Source organism: Lagenorhynchus albirostris, chromosome 20 (genome assembly GCF_949774975.1).
Source record: "Lagenorhynchus albirostris chromosome 20, mLagAlb1.1, whole genome shotgun sequence".
NCBI lineage: Eukaryota > Metazoa > Chordata > Mammalia > Artiodactyla > Delphinidae > Lagenorhynchus > Lagenorhynchus albirostris.
The window spans coordinates 17,821,294-17,834,838 of NC_083114.1; the positions used below are offsets into that span (position 1 = coordinate 17,821,294).

Genomic DNA, 13,545 nt, shown 5'->3' on the forward strand with positions numbered 1-13,545 from the left:
ATGCCAAGAGATACGTAACGACTGGTTATCCCACTTTTAGTGATATTTAAATTTTTTTTTTTTTTTTTTTTTTGCGGTATGTGGGCCTCTCACTGTTGTGGCCTCTCCTGTTGTGGAGCACAGGCTCTGGACGCACAGGCTCCGCGGCATATGGGATCTTCCTGGACCAGGGCACGAACCCGTGTCCCCTGCATTGGCAGGGGGACTCTCAACCACTGCGCCACCAGGGAAGCCCTAAATATTTTTAAGATTACACCTCTTTCCTTGTGGTGTTAAAATGCCCTATTTAAAAAAAAAAAATTATTTATTTGGTTGCGTTGGGTCTTAGTTGCGGCTTGCAGGCTCCTTAGTTGTGGCATGTGAACTCTTAGTTGTGGCATGCATGTGGGATCTAGTTCCCAGACCAGGGATTGAACCCTGGCCCCCTGCGTTGGGAGCGTGGAGTCTTAACCACTGCACCACCAGGGAAGTCCCTAAAATGCCCTATTTTTATGACATGATTGTGATATCTATGATAAATTTTTTCAAGCTCAAAATTTTCACTAAGTTTTCTGAACACCTGTGATATGCAAGGTCTATAAGGGTACAAAAAAAGAATAGGACACAGTCGTGGAATGGTGCACATATGCTGGTACATAAAGAAGATCCTGCTCTGAGTCCATATGATAATAACTAGCACTTGTAAAGGCTGAATGAGGGTACTTAGAGAGGAGCAAAGGACACGCTCTGGAATAAATGCCAGGCCACTGTTGGGCTTCTGAAAGGTAGACATCAGCCATTTGTTTTTTAACTTTGTATCCATCTTTCATAGCATATCTAGAAAAACATATCGTTTGCTTGCAATATCAGTTTACTGTGAGTTAAACCGAAGTTGCACAGGAAAGTCTGTAATTTGCTTAGTATGTACAGATATCACTTTTTCTCCAGCCTCTTCTGACCTCAAGCAGATGTAGACAGAGTGAATTAAGGGATTATGAAGATTTTTGCTTCAAGAATATATGTTTCTTGGAAAAGAGTATCTTTTCCAAATGATTGGTTTTGCCTTCTCTACTGGTTGAATAACTAACAATACAGTAATATTTGACTGGAAAGAGAATGTAAGAAAGAAAAAGAATTTTTATACCTTTGCTTTTTAACTGGTAAGGGTAGAAATATACTGTGGATAACTCAATCTTGCCATCTGTTTAATTTTTAGAATATTTGTCTTTAAGTGAAATTTGTTTTTGGCAGAAAAATTAAGCTCCCCCAAGAAGGTTGTTACATCACCAAGAAAACTTCCTCCACCATCACCACAAAGTAGTGGACCAAAGCGAGTACTTCCACCTAAAACTTTGGCAAATTATTTTAAAGTGTCTTCTAAGCCAAAAAATAATGAACAAATAGGAGCACTTCTGGAAAATAATAAAGGTAAGATACTAAATTGACAGAGGCCCTGATAACATAAAAATATGATCACAGTTCATGAGTTCCTATTGCTATTTATTAAACCTCAGTTACACTGAAGGTCATATATATAGGAGTGTTGATACCTTGTTTCAGTTTTGATAATGGATTTCAGTTTGAGTTTATTCTGTGGAAATATCCAGTGTTCTGTTAAAAGTTGATTTTATCTAAAATATTAATGTTTTATTTATGCAGGAATCAAAAATTCTTTTGAACAGAAACCAATTATTCAGACTAAATCTACAAACACAGCTAACAAAAATGTCAAAGAGTTTGGGGCTGAGGAGCCCAACAGGAAAAATGCAACATCTCTCATTCTGTTTGAGGAGGTAGGCTTACAGAGGTATACATTTGTGATACCTCCTGATAAAAACTTATTCTAAAGATTACTGTATGTTTTACTATAAAGGACTGTAAAATAGCCAAGAAGGTCAGGAATAATTGTATCTATTTGAAATTAAAGTGAATGAAACTGTCAGCCATAGAAGAATTTTTTAGGAACATGATTAATGCAATTCAGTTACTGTTTAGTGTTTGTAGAAATTATTCTGACCCATACTTATCCAATTATAGGTGACTGCATTTTTTTGTTTTTAACGTTTGATAATTTTTTTACCCTTTTAATAGTATAAGACGTTGTAAGCTTTTGGCATGGTGTGAAGTCACACTGTTCACAAATTCATAAATTCTGTCTCTAATAGACATATAGTGTATCTACTATGATAACTGATATGATAACATAACAGTTATGATAACATAACTGACATCCAATAAGTGTATTGTTACTACATTAATATTTTAATAACCATTTGTTCTTAGGTTGATGTCATTTTCGAAGAAGATGCTGGCTTTTTGAATGCAATCAAAACATTCATGGCAACCACGAAAAGGCCTGTAATCCTTACAACAAGTGGTAAGTAACCAGTGATTTTACAATTACTTACTATTGATTACAATATTTGGGGAAAGCTTCTAATTTTAGTTAGATATGTTCCTTTAGAAGTCTGCTGGTAAATTAAGTCTGTTTTTTTCCCTAAAACGAGGAGGCTTCTAAATCTTTTTTTTTTTTTAATTAATTATTTTTGGCTGCGTGGGGTCTTTGTTGCTGCACGCGGGATCTTCATTGCCAAGTGCGGGATCTTTAGTTGCGGCATGCGGGATCTAGTTCCCTGACCAGGGATCAAACCTGGGCATTGGGAGCGTGGAGTCTTAACCACTGGACCACCAGGGAATTCCCTATATATTGTTTTATAACATTCTTTTCTAATATTTGTCATTACAAATATTCAGTAGAATATCTCTGCTATGGATTTCTGTTGGAAAATGTTTGTGTTAGACTCTACTTAGAAATTAATAGCCCGTTTGATAGTTAATGATTATACTCTAAAAATATCGATAAAAATCATATTAATCCCAAGTGAGATGGTAGTTTAATTAAAAAGTCAAGATGTAAGTTCAATTCCTTAATGACTTATAATTTGCATATTTTATTTTCATTACTGATGAAATATAGAATACTTTCATAGAAAAGTATGACTAGAGAAAGTACCTTAGTGGTCTTAATGTTTAAAAATATGTTTTTTCCGCATAGATCCAACATTTAGTTTAATGTTTGATGGCTTCTTTGAAGAAATTAATTTTAACACTCCTTCACTGGTAAGTTTTGAATTTTGATCAGCATAAATTATATATCACAATTATATAGAAGGTGGTTTATTATAAAATTTAGTTATAATTTTTAAATGTGGTTACTAAGGGGTATGTTAAAATTTCTGCATTTTAGGAGACTTCTGATTATCTTTTTTTTTACTTTAAAAAAATATCTTTTTCAAAATTCATGTATTCAAATTTTTACTAGACTCCAGTGTTCATTAGGTCTTTTTCATAGCAACCAGTGCTTTACTGAGGTGAAATTTGCATATAGTTAAAAATGCACTTAAGGGGCTTCCCTGGTGGCGCAGTGGTTGAGAATACGCCTGCCGATGCAGGGGACACGGGTTCGTGCCCCGGTCCGGGAAGATCCCACATGCTGCGGAGCGGCTAGGCCCGTGAGCCATGGCTGCTGAGCCTGCGCGTCCGGAGCCTGTGCTCCGCAATGGGAGAGGCCACAACAGTGAGAGGCCCGCATACCGAAAAAAAAAAAAAAAAAAGTGCACTTAAGTACACAAATTGAAAGATGTGAACAGAGATAAACATCCATGTAACCATCATCACCCAGATCAAAATATAGAACATTTCCATCACCTCCAAAAGTTCCCTTGGGTCCTTTTTAGGCAGCACTCCCCTCTCCACCGGAGATAACCACTATTCTTTTTTTTATTTTATTTTATTTATTTATTTATTTTTGGCTGTGTTGGGTCTTCGTTTCTGTGTGGGGGCTTTCTCTAGTTGCGGCGAGCAGGGACCACTCTTCATCGCTGTGCGCAGGCCTCTCACTATCGTGGCCTCTCTTGTTGCGGAGCACAGGCTCCAGACGCGCAGGTTCAGTAGTTGTGGCTCACGGGCCCAGTTGCTCCGCAGCATGTGGGATCTTCCCAGACCAGGGCTCGAACCCATGTCCCCTGCATTGGCAGGCAGATTCTCAACCACTGCGCCACCAGGGAAGCCTGATAACCACTATTCTAATGTGTATTAACTCAGATTAGTTTTGTCTATTCTGAAATTTCCAATAATAGGAAACATTATGTGTCCTTTTACATCTGGTTTCTTTCATTTAACATTATGTTTTTTAGATTTATCCATGCTGTTCTGTCAGTGGAATTGTTGAATCATATGCATTATGTTATTTTTATTTGTTTAGCTTTTTTAGACTCTGCCAGATAGGTTTCCAGTGCATGAGAATTCTGGCAACTGTTGTCAGTCTTTTTAACTTTGGCCATGGTAGTGGTATCCATCTGTGTGTGTGCATGTTTGCTTTCTGTTAATTAGCTTTGAAGTATAGTTTATTTACAGTAAAATACACCCACTTCAAGTGTATGGTTCAATGAATTTTGACAAATGTAGTTACAGAACATGTCCATCAAGATAGAGAACATCTTTATTACTACCAAAAGTTCCCTTGTGTGCCGTTGTGTTCTGTCCTTTGTCCTAACCCCTTGGCCCTGCCTACTACCAGTCTGTTTTCTGTCACTGTAATTTTGCCAATTGTAGAATTTCATGTCAATAGAATCTTATAATATGTAGTATTTTTTATTTAGTTTCTTTTACACACCATAATGCTTTTTCAGATTTGCTCATATTACCTGTGCCAGTAGTTTCTTTCCTTTTTTTAAAATAAGTTTATTTATACATTTATATTTTTTTTTCTTTTTTTTTTTTTGCGGTACGCGGGCCTCTCACTGTTGTGGCCTCTCCCGTTGCGGAGCACAGGCTCCAGACGCTCAGGCTCAGCGGCCATGGCTCACGGGCCCAGCCGCTCCGCAGCATGTGGGATCTTCCCGGACCAGGGCACGAATCCGTGTCCCCTGCATAGGCAGGCGGACTCTCAACCACTGCGCCACCAGGGAAGCCCCATTTATATATTTTTTATTTTTGGCTGCGTTGGGTTTTCGTTGCTGCAAAGGGGCTTTCTCTAGTTGCGGTGAGCGGGGGCTACTCTTTGTTGTGATGCGTGGGCTTCTCAATGTGGTGGCTTCTCTTGTTGTGGAGCACGGACTCTAGTCGCGGGCTTCAGTAGTTGTGGCATGCAGGCTCAGTAGTTGTGGCTCGCGGGCCTAGTTGCTCCGCGACATGCGGGGTCTTCCCAGACCAGGGCTCGAACCCGTGTCCCCTGCATTGGCAGGCAGATTCTCAATCACTGCGCCACCAGGGAAGCCCCCTAAGGGATTTTCTTAAGGTTTAATAAAATTGCCTTCAGGATTCAGGTTGGAGAATCTCCCATAAAATTTTCCTTGCTGTCTCAGACTGTATACAGTTAATAAAAGAAGTTTATGTAAATGCTTTTAATTTGGTACCATATTCCTTTATATTTTTCTAGATCATTCTCAATAAGAGCTTAAAATATTGTGAATCTTAGCAAAATTTGGCTTGCTTTTTGATGTTATTGATGTATTTCTGTTAACTCTGCAGTTGACCATGTTTCTTTCGTGTGTCTCTCTCCCTCCTACCCCCACCTCTCCCCTCCTGTCTCTCTCTCACTCTCTCTCAGCTAAATGTTGCCAGCTACCTACAGATGATCTGCTTGACTGAGAATTTTAGAACCGATGTAAAAGATTTTGTAACATTGCTAACAGCAAATACTTGTGACATCAGAAAAAGTATCCTTTACTTACAATTCTGGATTAGAAGTGGAGGTGGATTTTTAGAAGAAAGGCCATTATCTTTTTGTCGTAAGTTGATTTGTTGTAAAAGAAATTTCTGTAATGGGATCCTATATTAAAATATATGCTGTACCAAAACATTTGAAAGATTATAAAAATTTTGAGCATTGAGGTATCATGTTAATATTAAAAGAAACATACATACATCAACTTAGTTGATGAAAAGTTTTGTAAGCATTAAATGTGGGTAAATACAATTAAACTGAACCTGGAACAAATGGTTACTTGTACATTTATAAACATAGTTGCTTATAAACAAATAGAATTATATTATTTAGCAACTTCCTTTTTTCACTTATTAAAAAAATAAGTATTGGTAATTTTTCCATATGTAAATTATTTTTAGATGACTGTATTGTAAGTTCCTTTTCAGCTTCCTTAATAGCCTATAATTCTCTCTTTCCTAAGAACTCTATTATTTCAGAAATGCTTTATTTTATTTCTTACCAATCTTCAGTCACTGTTACCTAATTCAAGTCACAGACATTTACTGAGGACTTTCTCCATGCCAGGTCCTGTGTTTATATGAATAAGACATGGTTCCTTCCCTGAAGAAGTTCATAGTTTGTGGTTTCCATGCTCCATAGTCACAGTTCTGTAGTTACAGATCCTGCTCTGGGAAATATACAAATATTTAATTTTAAAAAAGGTGAAGTTCTGTAATATTAATCCCTTATTGGTTTTCTGATTAGTTCAAAATCTAATATCTTATTTTTTTAATTAATTTATTTATTTGGCTGCGTTGGGTCTTCATTTCTGTGCGAGGGCTTTCTCTAGTTGCGGCGAGCGGGGCCCACTCTTCATCGCTGTGCGCAGGCCTCTCACTATCGCGGCCTCTCTTGCTGCGGAGCACGGGCTCCAGACTCACAGGTTCAGTAGTTGTGGCTCACGGGCCCAGTTGCTCCGCGGCATGTGGGATCTTCCCAGACCAGGGCTCGAACCCGTGTCCCCTGCATTGGCAGGCAGATTCTCAACCACTGCGCCACCAGGGAAGCCCTAATATCTTATTCTTTTTCAAAGTATTTAATTCAATTTAAGCTGGCAGTTTTAACTATTTCTTAGAAGTAAATATGATAAATAAGACATGGAAAATATCCTATTTTAAACAAAATAGTTAATAACTATCACCATATTACTGGTTATAAAATGCAATACCAAGAACTTTAGCATTATTTCTTTTCTTGAAGATCTTAAATGCATTTCATTCCTGTCTTAAAAATGAAACACAGATACACACTCATTGGAAATCAGACAATACAGAAGTATATAATGTAAAACGTAAAAGATCTTGCCCCACTTCTTAAAGGTAACTACTGTTAGACCTTTATCTATGCATATACAAATATTGCTACCTACTTATTTAGCAAAATGAACCAATACTATATGTATTGTTAAACAATTTGCTTTTTCTTACCTTACAATTTATTGTCAGTACGTATAGTTCTAGCCCTCTCTTTTTCACAGCTGCATGCTATTCCATAATATAAAGTGGATGTAACGTAATTTAATTAACCTTTACCTACTAGGTGACATTTAAGTCATCTTCAGTTTGTTGTTAAAGTATGCAGTGAATATCTTTTTTAATTTTGCTAATTTAGAAGGTGAAAAATGAATGGTATCTTATTTTAATTTCCATGATCACTGGTAAAATTGTACATCTTTTTATGAGTTTATTCGATATTTGTGTTTCTTCTGTGACTTGCCTGTCCAGTCCTTGCTCTTTTTTCTGTTGGATTGTTTTGTAAGCCCACCCCACACCCCAGCCCCACTTAACCTATGTAGAAATCATGTTTGTATTGTACGCTTTATGAATTAGATACATATGGGGAGAATAACAAAATGAGGATTAGGTCCAAAAAATGCCAAAGGGGACTTCCCTGGTGACACAGTGGTTAAGAATCCTCCTGCCAATGCAGGGGATGTGGGTTCAGTCCCTGGCCCTGGAAGATCCCTCATGCTGCACAGGCACTAAGCCTGTGCCTGTGCTCTGGAGCCCGTGCTCTGCAACAGGAGAGGCCACGACGGTGAGAGGCCTGCGCATTGCAACTAAGAGTGGCCCCCGCTGGCTGCAACTAGAGAGGGCCTGCCCGCAGCAAAGACCCAACACAGTCAAAAATAAATAGATAAATAAATAAATTTATTTTTTTTTAAATGCCAAAGGATCTTGGATTTTAAATAATTGTTTAAATAATTGCTTGCTACAATTTGATAAAAATATGGATAACTAAGGTTTTCTTTTACTAATTTTGTAGGAGGAAATAGCAGAAATGTACAACTTGTTTGCTCTGAAGATGACCCTGATTCCAAAAATAATGCTAAAAATAGTAAAAGGAATCCAACAGACCTTCCCAAATGTGACATTGGCTGTGCTGAGACCTTGTTTGGCCTTAAGAACATTTTTTCCCCATCTGAAGACTTATTTTCATTTTTGAAGGTATTTTCAGTGTCTAGTAAATTTATGTTCTTTTTCATCTTCCCAACACTCACTTCTGTCTTTTGAATCTTAAGGTTAACTTAAATTTACCAGTAATTTTTACAGGCTTCAGATTTCTGATTTTAACACATTGTACCACTTTGACAAATGGTGCATAGGCCTTGCTCTAAATGTATATTATAGAATTTAGAATAGAACTTAGAAATATTTCAGATAAAAAAAGAATTTCAGAACAGTAGTTTTTAAGCAAATGAGCTTCTAATTATTGAATTAGGGTATATACTGACTATTAGAGAATTTAATTTTTTAAATTAACAGTCTAAATTAATCTTTTAGACTCATGATACTATTTGATGTATTAGGGAAGTGTAGGTTAATAAAATTATGAGGGTTAGCGACTCATTACTTTGAAAATAGATAGGAATGACACTATATTCATATGGGTAGAAAAATGTTCAGACTACGTACTGTTATGACATTTCTTTACTCAATATTGTTTTTCAGCACAGAATCAGAACAAAGGAAGAATGGCATAAGCTCATCCAGCTTCTTACAGAATTCCAAATGAGGAATGTAGATTTCTTATATAGTAATCTTGAGTTCATTCTACCATTACCTGTTAATATCATTCCAGAAACAGAAAACTTTTCTGGTTCATCAGCAAGTGTGGACACCAATGCAGCAACAAAAAATATGAAATGTCTTGCTAGGAAACTTTCTGAAGGAGAGAAGCCATTGAAAAAGTCACAAAAAAAGAAACATAAGAAAAAGATGGTAATTTTAGATGATAGTGACTTATTTGACACCGAATTGGACTTTTCTGATGAATTTATTAGGCTTTCCTCTGCATCTTCTCCAAATTCAGAAGAAAGCAAAGCTAGAGATAAAGAAAGCAATCCAGAGACAAAGAAACTAAACACATGTCTAGAGTCAAACGTTGAATCTATTCCTCGTTCTCCTAAAACACCAGCAGAAAAGAAATATTCTGTCCTTGTTTCTCACTGTTTAAATTCTCTCACTGAGTTCATGGACAACATGTCCTTCTTAGATGCCCTTTTAACTGATGTAAGGGAACATAGGGAATTTGGTAAAAATGATTTTGGCTGGACAAATGGAAAGGTTAAAAGTGGACTTTGTGATGAGTTTAGTCTCGAGAGTAGTGATGGATGGACTTCTCAAAGCTCTGGAGAATTAAAGGCAGCTGTAGAAGCTCTCAGCTTTACTAAATGTTCTTCTACTATTTCAAAAGCATTGGAAACCTCTCTGAATTCTTGCAAGAAAGTAGGAAGAGATCCAACAAAAGAACTTACTTTTTATGTTTCGCAAAAGCGCAACAATGTACACTTCAGTCAGTCAGCAGCTAATTTAGAGTAAGTCTTGACTTCTGTTTACTTTTTATTTTTCAATAATAAATGATAAAGCGGAAATTATTAGTTTCTTTCTCTTACTAATTTTGGAATGCTGGCTTTATTGATCATGGTAAGCCCTTCATATTAATAATGTAGCTTCTAATGAGACAGTTAAGGAGACCAGCCTGATTGCTGGGAAGAAAAAGTGAGAGATTGGGGTGGGGGTTAGATTTGGGAGACTCTTGGATAACAGGGAAGGGGTCTGGATTTGCTGTGCAGACAGCAGGTAGCCATTAAAGTCTTTTCAGTATGGGAGTGATTGATGTGTTGAAAATGATATAGAAAGTGAATCTGGAATACAGTTAATCTAGTCTAGACCAGAAGCAGGGAGAAGCAGAGACCAGCAGCTGGTTTTGGGATTGTTGCATTTTTATTGGGCATTAAAAATCAAAAAATAATGCATTACTTTTAATTTACAGCAGTGCTTGGAAGAGGATAGCAGTCATCAAAAGTGTGTTTTCTAGCCGATCTCTTCCGAACCTGGGTAATAGACAAGCTAGTATAATAGAATACTTGCCAACTCTGCGAAACATTTGTAAGACTGAGAAGCTAAAAGAACAAGGAAAAAGTAAAAGAAGGTAGTTTCTATAAAAACATTTTACATAACTATTTCAATATTGATAAATATTCTCATCTGATGGAACTATTAATATTAAAGTATGTTTTTCCTTGTAATTTTGACAGATTCCTGCACTATCTTGAAGGAATTCATCTTAACATTTCAAAAGAGACTATGAACACTTTGGCAGCTGGCTTCCCTTAATATCCTACATTTACAGTGCCTTGTACAGATTCTTACATGGTCCTTAAGAGACTTTTTTTTTTTTTTTTTGCAGTACGTGGGCCTCTCACTGTTGTGGCCTCTCCCGTTGCGGAGCACAGGCTCCGGACGCGCAGGCTCAGCGGCCATGGCTCACGGGCCCAGCCGCTCCGCAGCATGTGGGATCTTCCCGGACCAGGGCATGAACCCGTGTCCCCTGAATCGGCAGGCGGACTCTCAACCACTGCGCCACCAGGGAAGCCCAAGAGACATTTTTATAGTGATTTTCATGGAAGAGTTTATTTCTCTTAATGTACATTTAAAACATACTTTTTGTATATTTCTTATTAGTGTGTAAATATTTAAAATGAAAATTACAAATTGTATTTATAATTGTGGTAGTGGTGGGGTTTTTTGAATTTTTTTGTATTATCTGATTTAGCGTTGTTGGAGTATTTTTGTATGTGTGTGAGCTGTTTCTAGAAGGTAGAGTTCACTGAATATTTCTAAAGGTGCTTCAGTGCTAAACTAATCCATAATTTTTCCCCTTCTGGTGACCCTTAATCCACGCTGTGAATGTGAATCACCTAGGTGATAATCTTTTTTAAAAATAAGTTTACACAGGGCTTCCCTGGTGGCGCAGTGGTTGAGAGTCTGCCTGCCAATGCAGGGGACACGGGTTCAAGCCGTGGTCTGGGAAGATCCCACATGCCGCGGAGCAGCTGGGCCCGTGAGCCACAGCTACTGAGCCTGCGCGTCTGGAGCCTGTGCTCCGCAACGAGAGGCCGCGACAGTGAGAGGCCCGCGCACCGCGATGAAGAGTGGCCCCTGCTCACCGTAACTAGAGAAAGCCCTCGCACAGAAATGAAGACCCAACACAGCCAAAATAAATAAATAAATAAATAAAAATAAGTTTATACAATCCAAAATACAAAATAGCATGTATAATACATAAGCAAACTTCCTAGGAAAGAAATTTCAAAAAGTAAGATCTTCCTGATAAAATTATTTTTAGCGTACTCATCCAGTATATTTTTACCATGTGAATCACTGAACGCTGAAAAGGTGAAATCAAGATTATGAATTGTAGTTTTCGTAAATCTTTTTTAGCAACCATACAAATGTGATATCTTGTATATTTTGACAATTCAAATCATTTGTACATTTTTCTTGTATTTTTATATCATTGGTGTTTTATTTCATAAAGATATTAATGATAATATAAATATTTTGGACAAACTGCTATTCACTGAAACTGTAACAAAGGATTCTACCCTAGGATTTCTACATGATAGCCATTTCGACTTAAGGTTATATTTTTGGAGAAAGTATATATTTTTAATTACAAGATTTTAAAATACCACATTTCACTTAAAATCATTTTTGCAATCAGATGTATCTGAAAATAGTTTCCTATTTCAAGTGTTTATATTATATATTAGCTTAATATTCAGTTACATTATCTGGTGAATTAATTTTCACTTCAAAAGATAAGGATCCTAATTTTGTACAGTTGAAAAACAGATGTATACCTGTGTACAAAATGTTTTTACCTCTTATTTGTTCAACCTACCTTTTCTTGTATTGATAGTACACTGATTTAATTAAAGGCTAAAGCTAAAAGACTGCAATGTTTAGAGAGTTCCAGATGTAATCATCTGGGTAAATATGGATATTGTATAGGCTTGGATATAGTCTATATCTTATAGGTTTTGTCCCTGTACAAAAGAGAATAACATCTAAGGCATTTTTTTAAGTATATGGATTTATTATTTTCTACTGAATGCAAAAGTCCACTACCTGTAGAGCATTTACCAGTTAATTTGGTCTTTAATTATTAGAAAATTCGGATAATCCTCATCAATTGAGGAACCAAAGTAAAATAACTCCATAGAATTGTACTTAAATGATCAAGAACCAAGAAATAATGGGGGTATTTTCCTCCCTAATAGGGACACATTTAAATTTTTTTTTTAAGGTTAAGCATAATTTTGGGAAATATTTTCTCAATTCTTAAAGGTTCCTGTAAGACTTAAGATTTACTTTTGTGATAAAAGTAACCAAATTTTGATGACTCTTCAGTACTCAGCATCTTATCCTATAAATGTCTAATTTGGACACATTTCACTACAGCTATTTCTAGAAATGTTGAGAAGTAGAATGCCACACATCTGGCATGAACAATTGAATGGTTGGTGAAACTGTTTACTAAAGTATAAAACAATGGCAAATGACATGGTCTGGAGGAAAGAGAATGATTTCAGATGTGTACTTGGAGGTATCTACAACAGTTACAAGGTGGAGATGCTCACGTATACAGTCACATATGTAGAGATTTACATGTGCACGGCCACAGTCTAGAGTGTACATCAGACTGCCTAGGGAGTTGGAGGTGCTGGAAGGGAGGACTTCCATGTATTTTATAGATTTCTGATTATTTGAATTTTTTTTTTCCCAACAAGTATACTTCACTTTTAGATTAAAGGAAAGAAAAGACTTAATGCTTTGACATCAGAGAGACTTGGGTTCAGTATAGGTGAGATATAATGAGGGCCTGAACTAAGGCAAATCTAATGGAAATGGAGAGAGGTGGGGAAAAAAGTGCTACTTTTCTCAAAAGATGGTCTGTTAAGTAAAATATTTCAAAGTTTAGGGCTTCCCTGGTGGCGCAGTGGTTAAGAATCCTCCTGCCAATGCAGGGGACACGGGTTCGAGCCCTGGTCCGGGAAGATCCCACATGCCATGGAGCAGCTAAGCCCGTACGCCACAGCTACAGAACCTGCTCTCTAGAGCCCACGAGCCACAACTACTGAGCCCGTGTGCCACAACTACTGAAGGCCGCACACCTAGAGCCCGTGCTCCGCAACAAGAGAAGCCACCGCAATGAGAAGCCCACGCACCACAACGAAGAGTAGCCCCTGCTCGCTGCAACTAGAGAAAGGCCCGCGCATAGTAACGAATACTCAATGCAGACCAAAAAAAAAAAAAAATTTCAAAGTTTAAAAATGAGCCTATTGGGCTTCCCTGGCATTCCAGTGGTTAAGACTCCACGCTTCCACTGTAGGGGGTACAGGTTCAATCCCTGGTTGGGGAACTAAGATCCTGCATGCTGCATGGTGCAGCCAAAAAAAAAGCCTATTAAACAAAGCTTATTTGTTTTGGGCTTAATAGATTGAGCTG

At 37.3% G+C, this 13,545-nt stretch overlaps 1 protein-coding gene across 1 annotated transcript in view; it reads left to right on the forward strand.

Annotated features, from left to right (window-relative positions):
- ATAD5 (ATPase family AAA domain containing 5) overlaps positions 1-10,518 on the forward strand; it is a 35,804-nt gene extending 25,286 nt beyond the window's left edge. The window contains exons 15-23 of the mRNA XM_060135875.1: positions 1,231-1,407; positions 1,639-1,772; positions 2,263-2,356; positions 3,035-3,099; positions 5,591-5,771; positions 8,015-8,196; positions 8,701-9,566; positions 10,025-10,183; positions 10,290-10,518. Coding sequence (XP_059991858.1) covers positions 1,231-1,407; positions 1,639-1,772; positions 2,263-2,356; positions 3,035-3,099; positions 5,591-5,771; positions 8,015-8,196; positions 8,701-9,566; positions 10,025-10,183; positions 10,290-10,368 — 1,937 coding nt within the window. The 3' untranslated portion in view covers positions 10,369-10,518. The remainder of the gene's footprint in view (positions 1-1,230; positions 1,408-1,638; positions 1,773-2,262; positions 2,357-3,034; positions 3,100-5,590; positions 5,772-8,014; positions 8,197-8,700; positions 9,567-10,024; positions 10,184-10,289) is intronic.
- The last annotated feature ends 3,027 nt before the right edge of the window (positions 10,519-13,545 follow it).